Genomic DNA, 13,754 nt, shown 5'->3' on the forward strand with positions numbered 1-13,754 from the left:
GGTTTCTTGTTGGTTAAATGATGTAACACGTGTGAATCTTGGTAGTTCTTTTGCAAGATGGCGCAACTAATGCGAAATTATGAATAGGCTATGTTACAATATGAAGTAAGGTTAGGAACTTAATTGTACAGGGTGATTCAGTTAAGATTTCTACCGTACATTCGTATGTTTCCAGACTTGTGATTCTGATTCGATGAATCAATTAGATGTTTATGTACTTACGCATTTATAGAAAAGATATGTGGAAAAATCTATAAAATATCCATGTTTTATATGTTTGCTTGTTTTTAGATTCGAAAGTCTCGGGCGCCAGGAAAATAATAATTTATTTAAATAGCTTACGATTACGATATGAATTTATTTTTATTCGACCAATACCAATCCAATCCAGTTGCTGCATAATCTTTAGGCTGATTTAAATTGGTACGATTTCACCGATCCTAATCATTCATATTGAAAGAAAATAATTTAATTTTCTGAAAAGATATTTTTACCTCCTGACAAGATGGACATTTCTCATTAAAAAAAAAAAAAAACTAAAACAAAAATAATCATTTCGAATCTCACGAGTTCCCAGTTTCAAGAGTTCCGAAACACAAAGCTTGGGTTTGAGTTTCGCGAATATTCCAAAATCTAAAAATCACATCTCGATCTATCTGTGGTTAAAACGCTATTCCTGATCGACATCATCGAATTACACTTTCTGTGAGTGAAACATCAGGGAAGAAGTGTCATTGAGTGTCCACAGACAGCCAGAAGCGTCGGCTGAATGTGTGGACAGGCTCGTAAGAGCGGTTCTTCGTGGCGGAACAGCGTCTAACGCGAAATGATCAGCACACGAGCAACGTATGTGCCGTCTGGTTTCATTTCACATCTGCGGGACTCACGGTCTAGCAAGTTTCGCCTCGGTCGCTGACCCTTACTTCTCTCTTTCTCTCCGTGTCTCCCTGTTTCGCTCCTTTGATCCTGCCTCCAGTTCTGTCCTCCTTCCAGAGATCTCCTCCTCTCTCTGTCTTTAATTGTACCCTTCGATTTCGATCCCTTTCGTTTATCCGTCGCGAGATCCTTCTATTCGGATCTCGAATCAATCCTTAACTCTCTAATTTAAAGGGTCTGTTGCAATCAAGATACAGACTCACCTTCGAGTAATTTGAGTAAGCCAACAAAAACCAACTGAACATCGATCAAAATGAAATCACTTTTCGTACGTGTTATTGATTCGTAATTAACTAATGCTCGTAGTAAACTCCTAATTGGAGAAGATACGAGACGAAGCGCAAACAAAAATTACACCAACGCTCCATTTATCCGAACTCGAGGAGCTCGTCGATTCTCCTCGCTACCAATTATTTTTCGTTTACATAATAGGAGCTCGCATTTATTAGATAAGAGAATTCAACCAACAAAAGTTCTGTTAATCGCTCATTAATTAAAATTACCAACAAATGAAGTTCCTACTGTATTCCTAACTGAATATTAAACTGCAGATAAAGACTAATTAAAAGAGAAACGTCTAGAATTGGCTTACGTTTTTCAACAATATAATTACGCCTCATACGTCTATCAACGACGAGCATGCAAGCGTAATATCTCTAAAATACCAATGCTTGAATATTCCAAAATACATTCTAGTGCTTCAAATACTTAATACTCCTAGACGAAAAGGCTTTGGTACTCTAACATTACAATATTCTAATACTCGAATGCCTTAATAATTCAAAATTCAAGTCAGAACCTCAAGTATTTCAGCTAGAACCAAACATACGATAATCATTTATTATTCACGTTATAGTACCACATCAGAATAATTTACTTATAATTCTCAATGATAATTGATGATAGACTACTTGCAAATAAATAAAAAAACAGAACCTCAAGTATCCCAAAAACCTAAAGAATCCAACACTCTGATATCTCGATATTCCAATAATCCACTAAATCAATATTCCAGCATTGTAAACTCAGCCTAAGTAATCTATCTGTAACGCGTTGCATAATAGATTTTACAACCATTTTAAAAGAAAAATTATTAGCACTAAAAATCCTAAAATTCCTCCTTTTTCTCAGACCGTACCTACGTTACTCCTCCCTTATCCTTGAGATTAGACATTGAGAAATATTACCCTTGTACGTATGGTTATTTCAAGCTGCAAGGGGACTATGGTTTCTCCGAATGGCCCGAGGCTACCTCCCTAATTACTGTCGGCTCCGATTCTTTCGGTCATGGGAACAGCCCCTAGAGCGAGAGCCATCCACGTTTTAGACGCAGTTATCTTGTCAGAGCCTTGGATACATAGTTACAGAATGCTCCACGAACACTATCCTGTAATCCTGCAGCATAATGTTCTCTACATCCTCCTTATCATCATTTGCATTCTTTCGAAGTTCCAAATTCCGTGTCTTTGTTTCTCTTTCTACGATACAATGAAAATGTGTTTTCACAGTATGACTCTTCTACATTGTTCAGCTTCTATATTTCCTCTGAGTTTTCCTCAACTATTCGGTACAAACTACATATCGTTGAAAGGCTCTTGAATTTTTATTTCATTTTTGTATCTTTAAAAAATTGTTCGAGTTTAAGAGAAGCATATAAAAATCATCATTCAAAAAAAAAGAAAAAAGAAAAGAATGACGCTCCTCTGGCTTATTGAGCAAGATGTTAAAATCCAAGAATTCGAAAACTATAGTAGTCAAAACAAATTCATCATAGTTAAAAATAATAATCGCGACGTGTTCATGAATTAGCAATAAATAACGCTTGTACTTTGTATTCCAAAGGAGAATCTTACAGATTTACGTAGGTGATATGCTGTTGCAGGAATTATATATTTGTGGAAATATTTATTATTAGATAAAGAGTTACAAACAATTTTCATATATATTTCTATTCGCTTATCTTATCACAATACTATTACTGGAGCTACGATAATACAGAGCTTTTAAGGAACAAAGCAACAGTATGGAAAATAAGAGAATTTAACCATAAGGTAGATGTATTCTATGCAGCAATGTACAGCATGTAAACCGAAAGCTCCAACGTTGATTACGAACAGGTACATAAATTTAATGCTCGCCTAAGATCACGTCCGCATATTTTACACTTTTTATACGCGATTAGCAAGATGCTTTACGTAACGAGGTTGCCGCGAATCGCGTAACATGAGCGGTAATAAACACGCGCGAAACATGTCCTTTCTACGAATAACTTTCCATCCGCGAATTACCCGCTTGATAGATTCGTCATTTGATAATAAGAACAAAAGAGATTATCAACATTTCTGGATTAACGATTCAAATTAAATTTTTCTTTTATGATATTTCTTCTTTCGGAGGATTAAGAATTTTTCCTAATTAGTACAATTTTTCATATTTTTTAAATTCCTTCTGATTCTGGGCAATTATTTTTTAAATATCACAAAAAAGCCATTTCTTTGAAAGAAGATGCGTTCCCTAACAGAAATATTCTTCTTTGCTGAATCCAACTTCTCCTTTGATGTATAATAATCTTATCCAGTTAAACCGCTTACCATAATTCTATTTAACTAAGCTAATTACAAATTTATTAATCTATACCTAATTATTATTTATTAATAAACCCAAACACCAAAACTGAAAATCTGTAATCACTAGTTTAAATTAATTTTAATTTAAAAATGTCCCTAACATTTCTCCAAGGAACTAAAAAACCACTAGTGTTTCCTATTTCTCCTTCTAGATTTAATATACAATATTTTCATCTCGTAAAAAATAGCTATAATGTGTCAACTTATCAATCAGACGCCCTAAAGTGTACTCGATAAACGATCACGATTGGTTCAACAATGACATATTCGAGTAACAAGTCGCGAATGATAATTTGAAACGATATGTGCAGGGGAATGACAAATGTCGAAATCTGGGGACAACCACACCCAATCGAATTTGGTACGCGAATCAATCACCATAGTCTGTATATATAGTCGCTTGGTTCACCGAGTGATGACGGGCGATATCTCCCACCAGGATCATTGGAAAGGACACGGCTATTTCTGGAAGGTGATCCTCGGCTAATGCAAACACATTCCATAAACGTCCCAACGATTTTTCATCCGGTTTAGAAAGCGAGGGAAAATCGGCTAACGCGACGAATTTCAAACCTGCAAATCGCGAAAGTATTTGACGAAAGTTCCGCATTTGGCAAAACTGACACGTGCAATGTATGCGGAAATGCGGATTTTCTTTTCTTCCAATCGATTCTCTGCTTTTATAAGAAACCATTTCTGATTGAATTTCATTTCAATCTAAATGTAATATTGCCAGCAAATTAGATTACGTTTCCATTAATGACTAGAAAAATTATGAGTATTAAAAAATAATAACTGTTACCTCTTATAGATGACGATAGAGAATGACAATCTTTCTTAAATTTTCTTCTTACATTTGGACTATAGGGATCCCTAGAATCCTAGGGAGAATCTAGATTCCCTAGATATAATATTACCTTAATCCTGAAGTATGTGAGAAAACAATTAATTTAAAGAACGCTTAAAAATGTTATATTTAATGTTGTTTTTATGATATTTTTCATAGAGATAAAGTGATAACAGATTTCCATTAACTAAAAAGTTCTGTTTAAAAAGTACAAAATATATTGCATAAAAATTTTAACATGGTAATTAATTATTATTCTTATCATCGAAATTGCATAATAATGTTAGTCATGTATAATGTATAGTGTTTGGGTGTACTTCTCATAGTCGATAGACCATACGCCATAGAAGTTTGAAAAGACATCCTACGTGAACGCGGAACTTGCGACGAAGCCCTACAAGTGCAAAGTCCTCGCGAATGGCCTCTATGCTTCGTAGCTTATGACATAATAGTTTTATGTATGCTGCATATGGCGCGACGTAATGTAGTTACGGGATCGTGGGCGCAAGATGCGTCTGAAAGACGTTGCTTCTAAGTATTGTGACTTTTATAATTTATTCTTGTCGTATGACTTGGTAAACCAAAGGAAACCGTTGCAAATTGTTTTGTCTCTCCAGAATTATACATAGAATATTCTACACTTTCGTGATCTCCGTGCTACTTTTAAAGATTCAAAGCCCTAGGTTGTAAATTTCCCTAGATCTTACACTGCTCAAGGAAATCTTATTTATTAAGGAAACCTAAAATCATATTATACTTCGAAGTTTTCTAGTTCTTAATCTTCGATCTTCAAAGATGTTGGATTTTTCCAACAGGTACAAATTTCTATATTCCCAAGATCTCAAATTATTCTTTCGAAGGAAGAAACTCGAAGGTTTTTATACTTTATATTATAAACTAAAATCCTATATTTTACGTTCTTCACTTCTCTAGAGACATCGAACGCTACACGTGTGCATAGCATTTATGATTTTGCCCAAGAAAGATGATCACGATCAGAGTCTCCCATTACCGGAAGTAGCAGCCACGCGTCGCTTATCTCATCTTTTCTCTTACGGTTTCACGTGTTCATTCTTCTGATTTTGTAGCGCTCTTAAAATTCGCGAAACTAAATCACTTTTAATTTTCATGTCTGGCATCATTTACACTTAACCGTAATTAGTCAGTTACTTGAATAAAACGGCTGATAGCTCGAGTGTAACGAAACGATCGAGCAAACACGAGTCGGATGCCAGATAATACATATAGCCATTTATTAATGTTCACGGCGAGGAAAAGCCTCGCCGGTAGAAAATTTCAATTTTCACTTACGTAACAGCGCCGCCCCTTACATAATCTCATAATCGAATGTAACGCTGTCGCGAAATAGAGAAGACAATCGTGAAAGCGTGAGAATTATTTCCTACGTCCTCTCTAACGAACAATTAGATACATCGATGTAGTGAACAAAGCTACTAGAATCTATACCTCCGGGAGAAATTTTCTAATCTTACCTAGGAAGATGTCGAATATGATAATTTGTTCATTTATGAAGATATCTTAAGATTAAGAAGAAGATTTCAAGAAAAATTAACTGTCAAGTCGTTTTTGCTTGATTATGCCAGGAACTGTAAACTTTTAGTATAAATATAACCGTTGCAAATATTGAAAGGTTGATGCAAAAGCTATCAAAGATTAGTAGTGATGACTGTCAATGAAAACGCTCGGTTCTATAACGTTAATTTTAAAGTATAATTTTATATTCTTCTAGAAAATATGAAACTTTGTATTTCGAGTTTCCCTAGATACTATTTTTTAGATTTACCTAAATTCTTCTAGAATCATTTCCTGAAATTAGAAATATATAGGGATCCCTAGAATCATAGGTATCCCTAGAATCATAGGTATCCCTAGAATCATAGATTTCCCTAGATATAATATTTATTAAATTCTCATGTGACTATTTGTGGAATAGAAACAAAACGTATATGTATTTGAAATACACCTTTGAAATCCATAGAAAGATGAAGTTCATTTGAATAATATGTGGGAAAACGATTAATTAATTCTACCTTTGTATGAAGAAACGCCAGAGATTTGTTCACGTTCTCGATTTTGTGCACCCGCATACGACCATTGTTAGGTTTAGCCAATCGTTCACCGGAGATGATCTCTAGCAGTTTTAGTAATTTCTTGCCGTCCGCTAGATCCGTGAATAAATCCTCCACTTCCATACGTGCCTGCGAAGTGAAAGTAATCGATTCAACAAGTCTCCGGATTCCTTCCTATATAGATATTCTAGCGACTCTAATATGACGTGTGTCATTCTTATAAATATCTTAGGTATTTGTATAAATATCGTATCATCTACATTTTCTAATTACTTTTTTACCATTTTTTTTCAAATTATTTTAATGTCTTTTACAAGCAATTGAGAAACGTTGTATTCACAGAAAAGTAGGCCATTTTTACAAATATCTTTAGTATTGTTATATTTTAATTTTAATTATTTTAATTATTTTTAATTACTTTTCATAATTTTTAAAAAATTATTTACAATTTTTTCCAGGCGGTAGAAAGACAACGTATTCGAAAAATTAAAAGATATACTCTCTTAAGAATTACTGTCTCTTTTATAATATCGGAAGTTGTATAAAAAGCAAAATGTACCTTCAACAGAAACGAGTTGATCCATTTGGTGAATGTCTTCTTCTGTATATGCAGACGTTCCTCCTGCAGGGCCTTAATACGGCCCTGCTCAAACCTCAGTGTATCTTCCCTCTGAGTCATTCTCTTCTGTATATCAGTACCACCCCTGAATTTGTCGACTCTGGACGGTGGATAGTTTGGCGTGTAGTCGAAGATGTAACTCCTTGTTTGGGGTGCGGCGCCAAGCCCAACACCGGGCACATACTGCGCCCCTGAAACCAAACATTTCACCAAAATTAGACACGCTTTGAACACAGCACCTTATTTGGAAAGGAAACACTACTAACGGAAATGGAAATTTCTGTTTTCTTTCAAATGCGATGTTTCGTAGGAATGCTAGGAGAATTTCTAAACAGTTCTATTTTAGTTGTAATATTGGTAAAATATAAAGCTTTCCTATAAGTAGAGCACTGAAAATCATAACGGTGTAAAGAGTAAGTCATAAAAGTAATATATTTATTATTACACAAATTTCACTAAATTTTTCAAATCATAAAACTAGAAATAGAATATTCACAAACATGAGGTTGTAATTTAGTTAGTTATGGAACTTGTATAATACTCGATAGAATGGTTCTATCAAGAATTGAAATATGTGACTAAATTCAAGTTCTCATAATTTCGCTTATATTACGCTATAATTCTCAGTGCACAAGAAAGTACGATACTATTTCTTTCATAAGTAAATGAGAATTTCAATTTTTAATATCACGCATTACAATAATATTTAACTTAAAAATAGGAAATTATTTTTTTAATTCAAATGTTACACATAAAATATTTGCGTTCCAGATGCTTAACTTCGCACTAACTCTAGAATTAAGAATCAAGAAGAACAACGAGTTCCCTTCCTTCACCTCATTGCACAGTAGAAAGGAAGCAGAGCCCTATTAAATCCCAGTTTTCCATATACACACTAAATAAGCAATTCAAGTTCGCGTACACATTTATTCGGTTGTTGTTCGGTCCTTATAAGGCGAGAAAAAATTTATGACACATGCCGACGATAGCAACGATAAACCGGGGACAATAATCTCGTCGAGTCACGAACACTGGTAAAAAACAAAACGGTTCTCTCAGGTAAACGTCGTTCGCGCTTACTCTTTATTTACCTTGCACACGTTTCGCCACAATGCTGCCCCCTTTTTTCCCCTAGTAACCACGCTCGTCCGCCATTGTCCGTGAACGACGCATTAATTTTACCGGTAGTTTAATTCATGAAAGTCAGTGAACAAGATTTCTTTTGCAAGGGTAAGATTTAAACCAGAAAATTGAGCGTAAAATCAATCATGACTTTTAATTAACGATTCTGACAAGATTTTCAAAGATGTTTGAGTTTAGTTTGATTAAAAAAATATTATATGCTAAATAAAATCGGAAATTTATGTTGAATAGGTGTCAACACTTGTTTTAGGGATCACAAATTCGTTTTTATACTTTTCGATAAAGTTGGGTGGAATTCTTTATTTCGATCGTTAATTTATACGAAAACATGATCGCAAGACGCAAGGATTATTTCAAGTTTTTAAATTCTTTAGTAGTTTTATGATCTTTTGATCTTTTGATCTTTTGATCTCTTGATCTCTTTAGACAATTACGTATCATATAATCCTCGATAACGATTCATACGATAATTTATCAAAGAAAAAGGATCATCACACAATAAAACATCGTAAAAATTTAGTAGCAAAATTACCTTAGTAAATATGTTATACAAGATAATCCAAAAATAGATGATATAGTTCAAGGATTTTTTCTAAAAACAGGTATAAGAAGAGTTCTAGAATTCTCCTTTAATTTCGTCATATTTACATTTTTTATCTTCGTTATTCTTTACCCTTAAGCATTTTTCTCTACACTGCTCGTTATATCATTTGTACTTTTCTCTTTATTTCTCATATGTATGTGCATGTGTTACAGATTATTAAAGAGAGATAGAACTATAAGTTAGCAAAAGATCCGTACATTTTCAAAAACAGATACTGTTAACTTGCCAATGTAATCAGTAAGTACATTAAAAAACTGACGATAGTTGTCTGAATGGTACGAAATGGGGCGAATAATAAACTCGTAACTCGCCAAAGAGGATGGATAAAACGAAAGTTTTTTAAAACACACGAATTATACTTATTAGAGTTTAAGGTGTTCAAACTCCAACAGTGTGTTTTATCGTATTGATGTATATCCAATAATCAACTCGTATCGCAGAATTATCGTTTAAGAGATTAATCTTTTTAAGTATTTTATATTTTTTCCAAGACGACAAAAAGCATTATTACACAGAAGAACTCAATAAAATAACCCTGATGACTTTCATTAACAATGGATAATTTTCTATTTCTACGACGATGGAAATGATTCTTTCACTCTCAGGGAAGATACCTTATCGGAACCTGGCGATAGCTCGTGATTGAAATAGTCGAGCACACTGTGGCACAATTCTCCTTTTACTTCGTGTAATTTTATGTCGAATGAATTTTATATAATTTTAATGTAACCCTTAATATTGTTACGAGCTTATACAGCTATATTTTGATATTTAATAAGATTGTTCAAACACTTTTTTAACGAACTTTTTAAATATTTTTTCTAATCTTTCTGTAGTATATTTTTAACACTAAAGTAAGGTACGTAAAAACATTCTTTTTAAGTGAGTTAGAGATAAAGCAATGGAAATTTATGGATAATAAAACGACGGAATCCAATTTAAAGACGTAGTTCTCCGGCTACTAAAACTTCCATTTATTACTCTATGTGCTACTTCAATTAATAAGTATACTGATCTTCTGTTCTAGATACATATTTATTTGGGCTTTACAATTATCATCTAAAAATTATATAAACTTCCACTACAGCTTATTATCGATAATACTCTAATTTAAAATTATCTCCAATTCGAAAACACAAATTATTCAACCGACAACTTATACGAACAAAATTCTAATTTTATTAATTCATTAAATAAATTTTTCTATCTAAACGATTGAGGGAAATAAGAATTGCAAAAGGATGACAAATCGTTACCACGAACAATTTATTCCGATTAGTTCACCGAACGACGCTTATTTGAATAGTATTTATATCCTTCATTATTGACGCTATGTATCTAAACAGTGACTGGAGGCATTACAATTAATTGAGCTCATAACTAAATACGTTCGTGCTGTGATCGTTAATGTCTACATACACAACGCGTGTTGTCGTTGAAAAACATATTCGATAAGAGTGTTCATTATGTTAATGCAATGCTATCTTGGAATTGATGTCTGACAAAAGAAGTTAGTTTTCATTGCAAAACGACTCCGCTAATTAACACGAATTCGTCGGTGAAGATATGTTGTTTGTAGACATGTCGCACCTGAGAATTCTTGCACTCCTTTTAGATAACGACAATCGAGAAGTTTAAAGTTAAATATTGGGAAAACGATATTTACACGATACATCATCGGAATATATTGTTTTAAAGATAGCAAGGGCAATATAAAATATAAATGATACACATTATGTTTATCATATGATATACAGTATATATTCATCATAACTTCACCAGTATGAGTCACTAGTAAAATTTAACCTCTTAACTTCCATACATCCTGTTAAACAAGCATACACATAATCCTTGAAATGTAAACCAAATTTAATCTACTTTGCAACACTTGCAACCTAACCTAAAATATCTATGAAATTAATTAACATCAATGTTATCATTGAAAAATATTTTTGTTTCACAGGATATATAGTTAAAGAAACTTTTTATCTCTCTCTCTAAATAAAATCTCTACTTAATTATAGTTGAACAACGTCGATATCGATATGAAAGATATTCTTCCTTCAAAAAAATCTAGTAAAGACGAACTTTTTGTTTAAATGTAAATCAAGTTTAACTTGCTTTCTTTCGTTGAAACTTAACCTAAAGTATCTACTAATTTAAACTTAAATAATATCTATGTTTGTTTTGAAAAAGTATTTTTCCCGCAAGAACCTAATTGTAAGGAACTTTTTACTATTCTAAACAACAAGAGAAAACAACAAAAGGTGTAGATATTCAAGAGAAGAAAAATGCGAATTATATACGCCAATGAGGAGAAACGGCAACCTCAGTGGTTAGCTCGCGTTCGCACTGAAAAGCGTGCCAATAGATGGCTACGTGCAAACCGAGAGGGCAATGACAAGCAGGTAACATCGTAGATTTGATTAAAATGCTTAAACTCTGTCTCTGTCTGAAGCTGTTCGTCGCTGTTCTAAGCCGTTGGAAACCATGTAACGCGATTGTAACGCACGCGCGTGTATACGCTTGCGGATTCTTCGAGCGTAACGTCTGCAAACACAACTACTTGCACACGTTCGTGTAGTTTTCAGCAAACCTTACTTCTGAACTTGTCCGAACTAAAATACGTATAATGCATGATGTTATGATTTTTCTAGGAAATTAGATTGTTCAGTACTTATACAATAAGAACTTCAGTAACGATGAGAGACTAAACTAGAATGACTATGGAAGAACTTAAAGTAGTTTGTATAGAATCTAGAGATAGACTATAGAATTTTATGTGTTCCGTAATGTAAGGTTAAAAAGCAGCCATGATGGATTTCACTGTAATAGAATTGTACACAACAAATGTATGTATTTAGAGTTGAAATAGAATGTAACTGGTACATTTGAATACTTTAAGGCTACTTTTTAAAAAAAAACTTTTAATTTCTAATTATAATTTTAAAAATATTTAACCTTTTCCAGCATGATTCATCTCTAATTCAAACTATAACCAGATCAATTATTAAACCCTATAAATACCCTCAAATTATATCAAAAAAATCAAACTTCTCTATTTAAAAATAAGCTTAAAAGTTGTTTAAACACAAAAAGACAGTAAATCCCGATAGAAAACACGGATCGATTAAATCGTACGAGCTTAGCCGACGAACAGCTAAATAGTAAACGACACTCATGGAGCTCTAATTACATGGAATGCGCGGCAGGATTTCGATAGATAATCTATCTGTTAAGATAAACTTGCGTAGATACGGCAGTTTCCAAATCGCTCTTCTACCATGAAAAGACTACCACACCCATAATCCCTTTCGATAAAAAGATACAGAGATCTTAACCTATCAACGCCTAATCCTATTCAATGGCCTCTAATCAAAAACTTCGTTAGAAACTCAAATGCGATCCTTTATCCACGTTTTACGATCTATTGATTCGCAAATTAAATTACAACTGGCTAAATTCAACGTACCATGATAATAATTGCCTGACACGGTTGTCCCTTTCATTTTTCAATGGCCGTTGATCCACTGGTCTGCTTTCATGACTTCTTTCACCAAAGTCAATATCATGAAAAATTGACGAAAATCACGACTCGATATCGAAACGAGGAGACGACGAACGAAGAACGATTGGACGTCTACGAATGGCGACACCGAACTGATTCAGCTGTTAACTCAAGACCACTTTAACTGCCAGGACTCTTATCGCGTATCGCGAACATTTTGTGTCCGTTCTTTTATATAATAACGTTAACAATAAGTATATGAGTATAGAGCACAATTCTTTTTCACGAATGTATGCGACATGACCGACTGCCAATAACAATACGTAAATTTTTATCGTTACTTGTTTCGCAATTGTAAAGTTTCGTGATATATTATCTGTCAAAAGCAAGTGGCCAGATATTATACGTACATATGTTCTTCCGAGCGGGAATGTACCTACCAATGGCGTAGCAATTAAGTTATTGATTGTAATCGGGTATATGTAAATTTACATATAAAATTAAAGTTTATGTTAATAATAATAGCACCTTTTTTAAATTTGGAAATTGTTAAGTAAAGGTAATTTAGAATTCGGCTGATTGAATGGTAATGATGGGTGAAATAGGCAATCTCATTTTAAAAAAAGACGAAAGAAAGAAAAACGCACGAGGACAGAAAAATTGTATCATTATAGTAACTTCCGTAGAAAATAAGATTAAAATAGCAAGTAAACTAGAAATAATGTCGATAATAATAGAGCAATACAATAATAAAATATGAATAAAATATGTTTACAAATTCAAATAAATCATAATTTGCTCGTAGCATGATTAAGCATGCATCGTTTTCAAGTTGATTAGATGATCGTTTGTACATAAACTGCGATGCAATTATGCAGTGGAGCACGAACCGTGACGTTTTCATAGGGACGCGGGCTATGTAATGTGTACGTTAGAATGAATTTACATAAATTAAACGTACGTTGTATGACCGTGATAGAAGAGACGATAATTTTTTAAGAAAGTATTAGCGGCTGTAATTCATAACTTTTTAATTCAAACTTTCGTGTGTGAGTTACTCTTTGGTTTCGGCCGCGAAACAAATTTTTAATAGTTTAAAAATGATTTAAGATTTTAATTTTCCCCCAAATTTAAACAAATGGTTATTCTCTGTGCGATAGAAAAGTATGATTCGATCGAAAACGAGTTACAAAATTGTTTAAAAAATGTGTAGCTTTTATAGAGCAAACATCTGCCAAATTAAACTTAATGCTTGCTGTACAGCCATTTAAGTCTAGTCGAAGGTCTGATGTCACGAGGTAGAAACACGTACGATAATGAATTTTTATGGCATTAGCATATCGTCATCTAGTGATGTAACGTCTTCAAACATAAAGAATT

At 33.4% G+C, this 13,754-nt stretch overlaps 1 protein-coding gene and 1 long non-coding RNA gene across 9 annotated transcripts in view; one reads left to right on the forward strand and one right to left on the reverse strand.

Moving 5' to 3' along the window:
* The window catches only part of LOC126874027 (spectrin beta chain, non-erythrocytic 5), a 57,581-nt gene that overhangs the window by 29,064 nt on the left and 14,763 nt on the right, over nucleotides 1-13,754 (reverse strand). For 4 of the 8 annotated variants that reach the window (XM_050635573.1, XM_050635577.1, XM_050635574.1 and 1 more), the window contains exons 2-3: nucleotides 7,060-7,310; nucleotides 6,462-6,629 (exon numbers count right to left, since the gene is read on the reverse strand). In XM_050635573.1, coding sequence (XP_050491530.1) covers nucleotides 6,462-6,629; nucleotides 7,060-7,179 — 288 coding nt within the window. In that variant the 5' untranslated portion in view covers nucleotides 7,180-7,310. Of the gene's footprint in view, nucleotides 1-6,461; nucleotides 6,630-7,059; nucleotides 7,311-7,955; nucleotides 8,102-12,338; nucleotides 12,679-13,754 lie in introns of those variants that run through there. The other 4 variants (XM_050635570.1, XM_050635569.1, XM_050635571.1 and 1 more) reach the window with 3 other exon arrangements.
* Nucleotides 8,230-11,762, forward strand: LOC126874080 (uncharacterized). Its single transcript, XR_007692660.1, has 2 exons — nucleotides 8,230-11,440; nucleotides 11,524-11,762. It is a non-coding gene; the product is annotated as an uncharacterized LOC126874080 (long non-coding RNA).

Source organism: Bombus huntii, chromosome 15 (genome assembly GCF_024542735.1).
Source record: "Bombus huntii isolate Logan2020A chromosome 15, iyBomHunt1.1, whole genome shotgun sequence".
NCBI lineage: Eukaryota > Metazoa > Arthropoda > Insecta > Hymenoptera > Apidae > Bombus > Bombus huntii.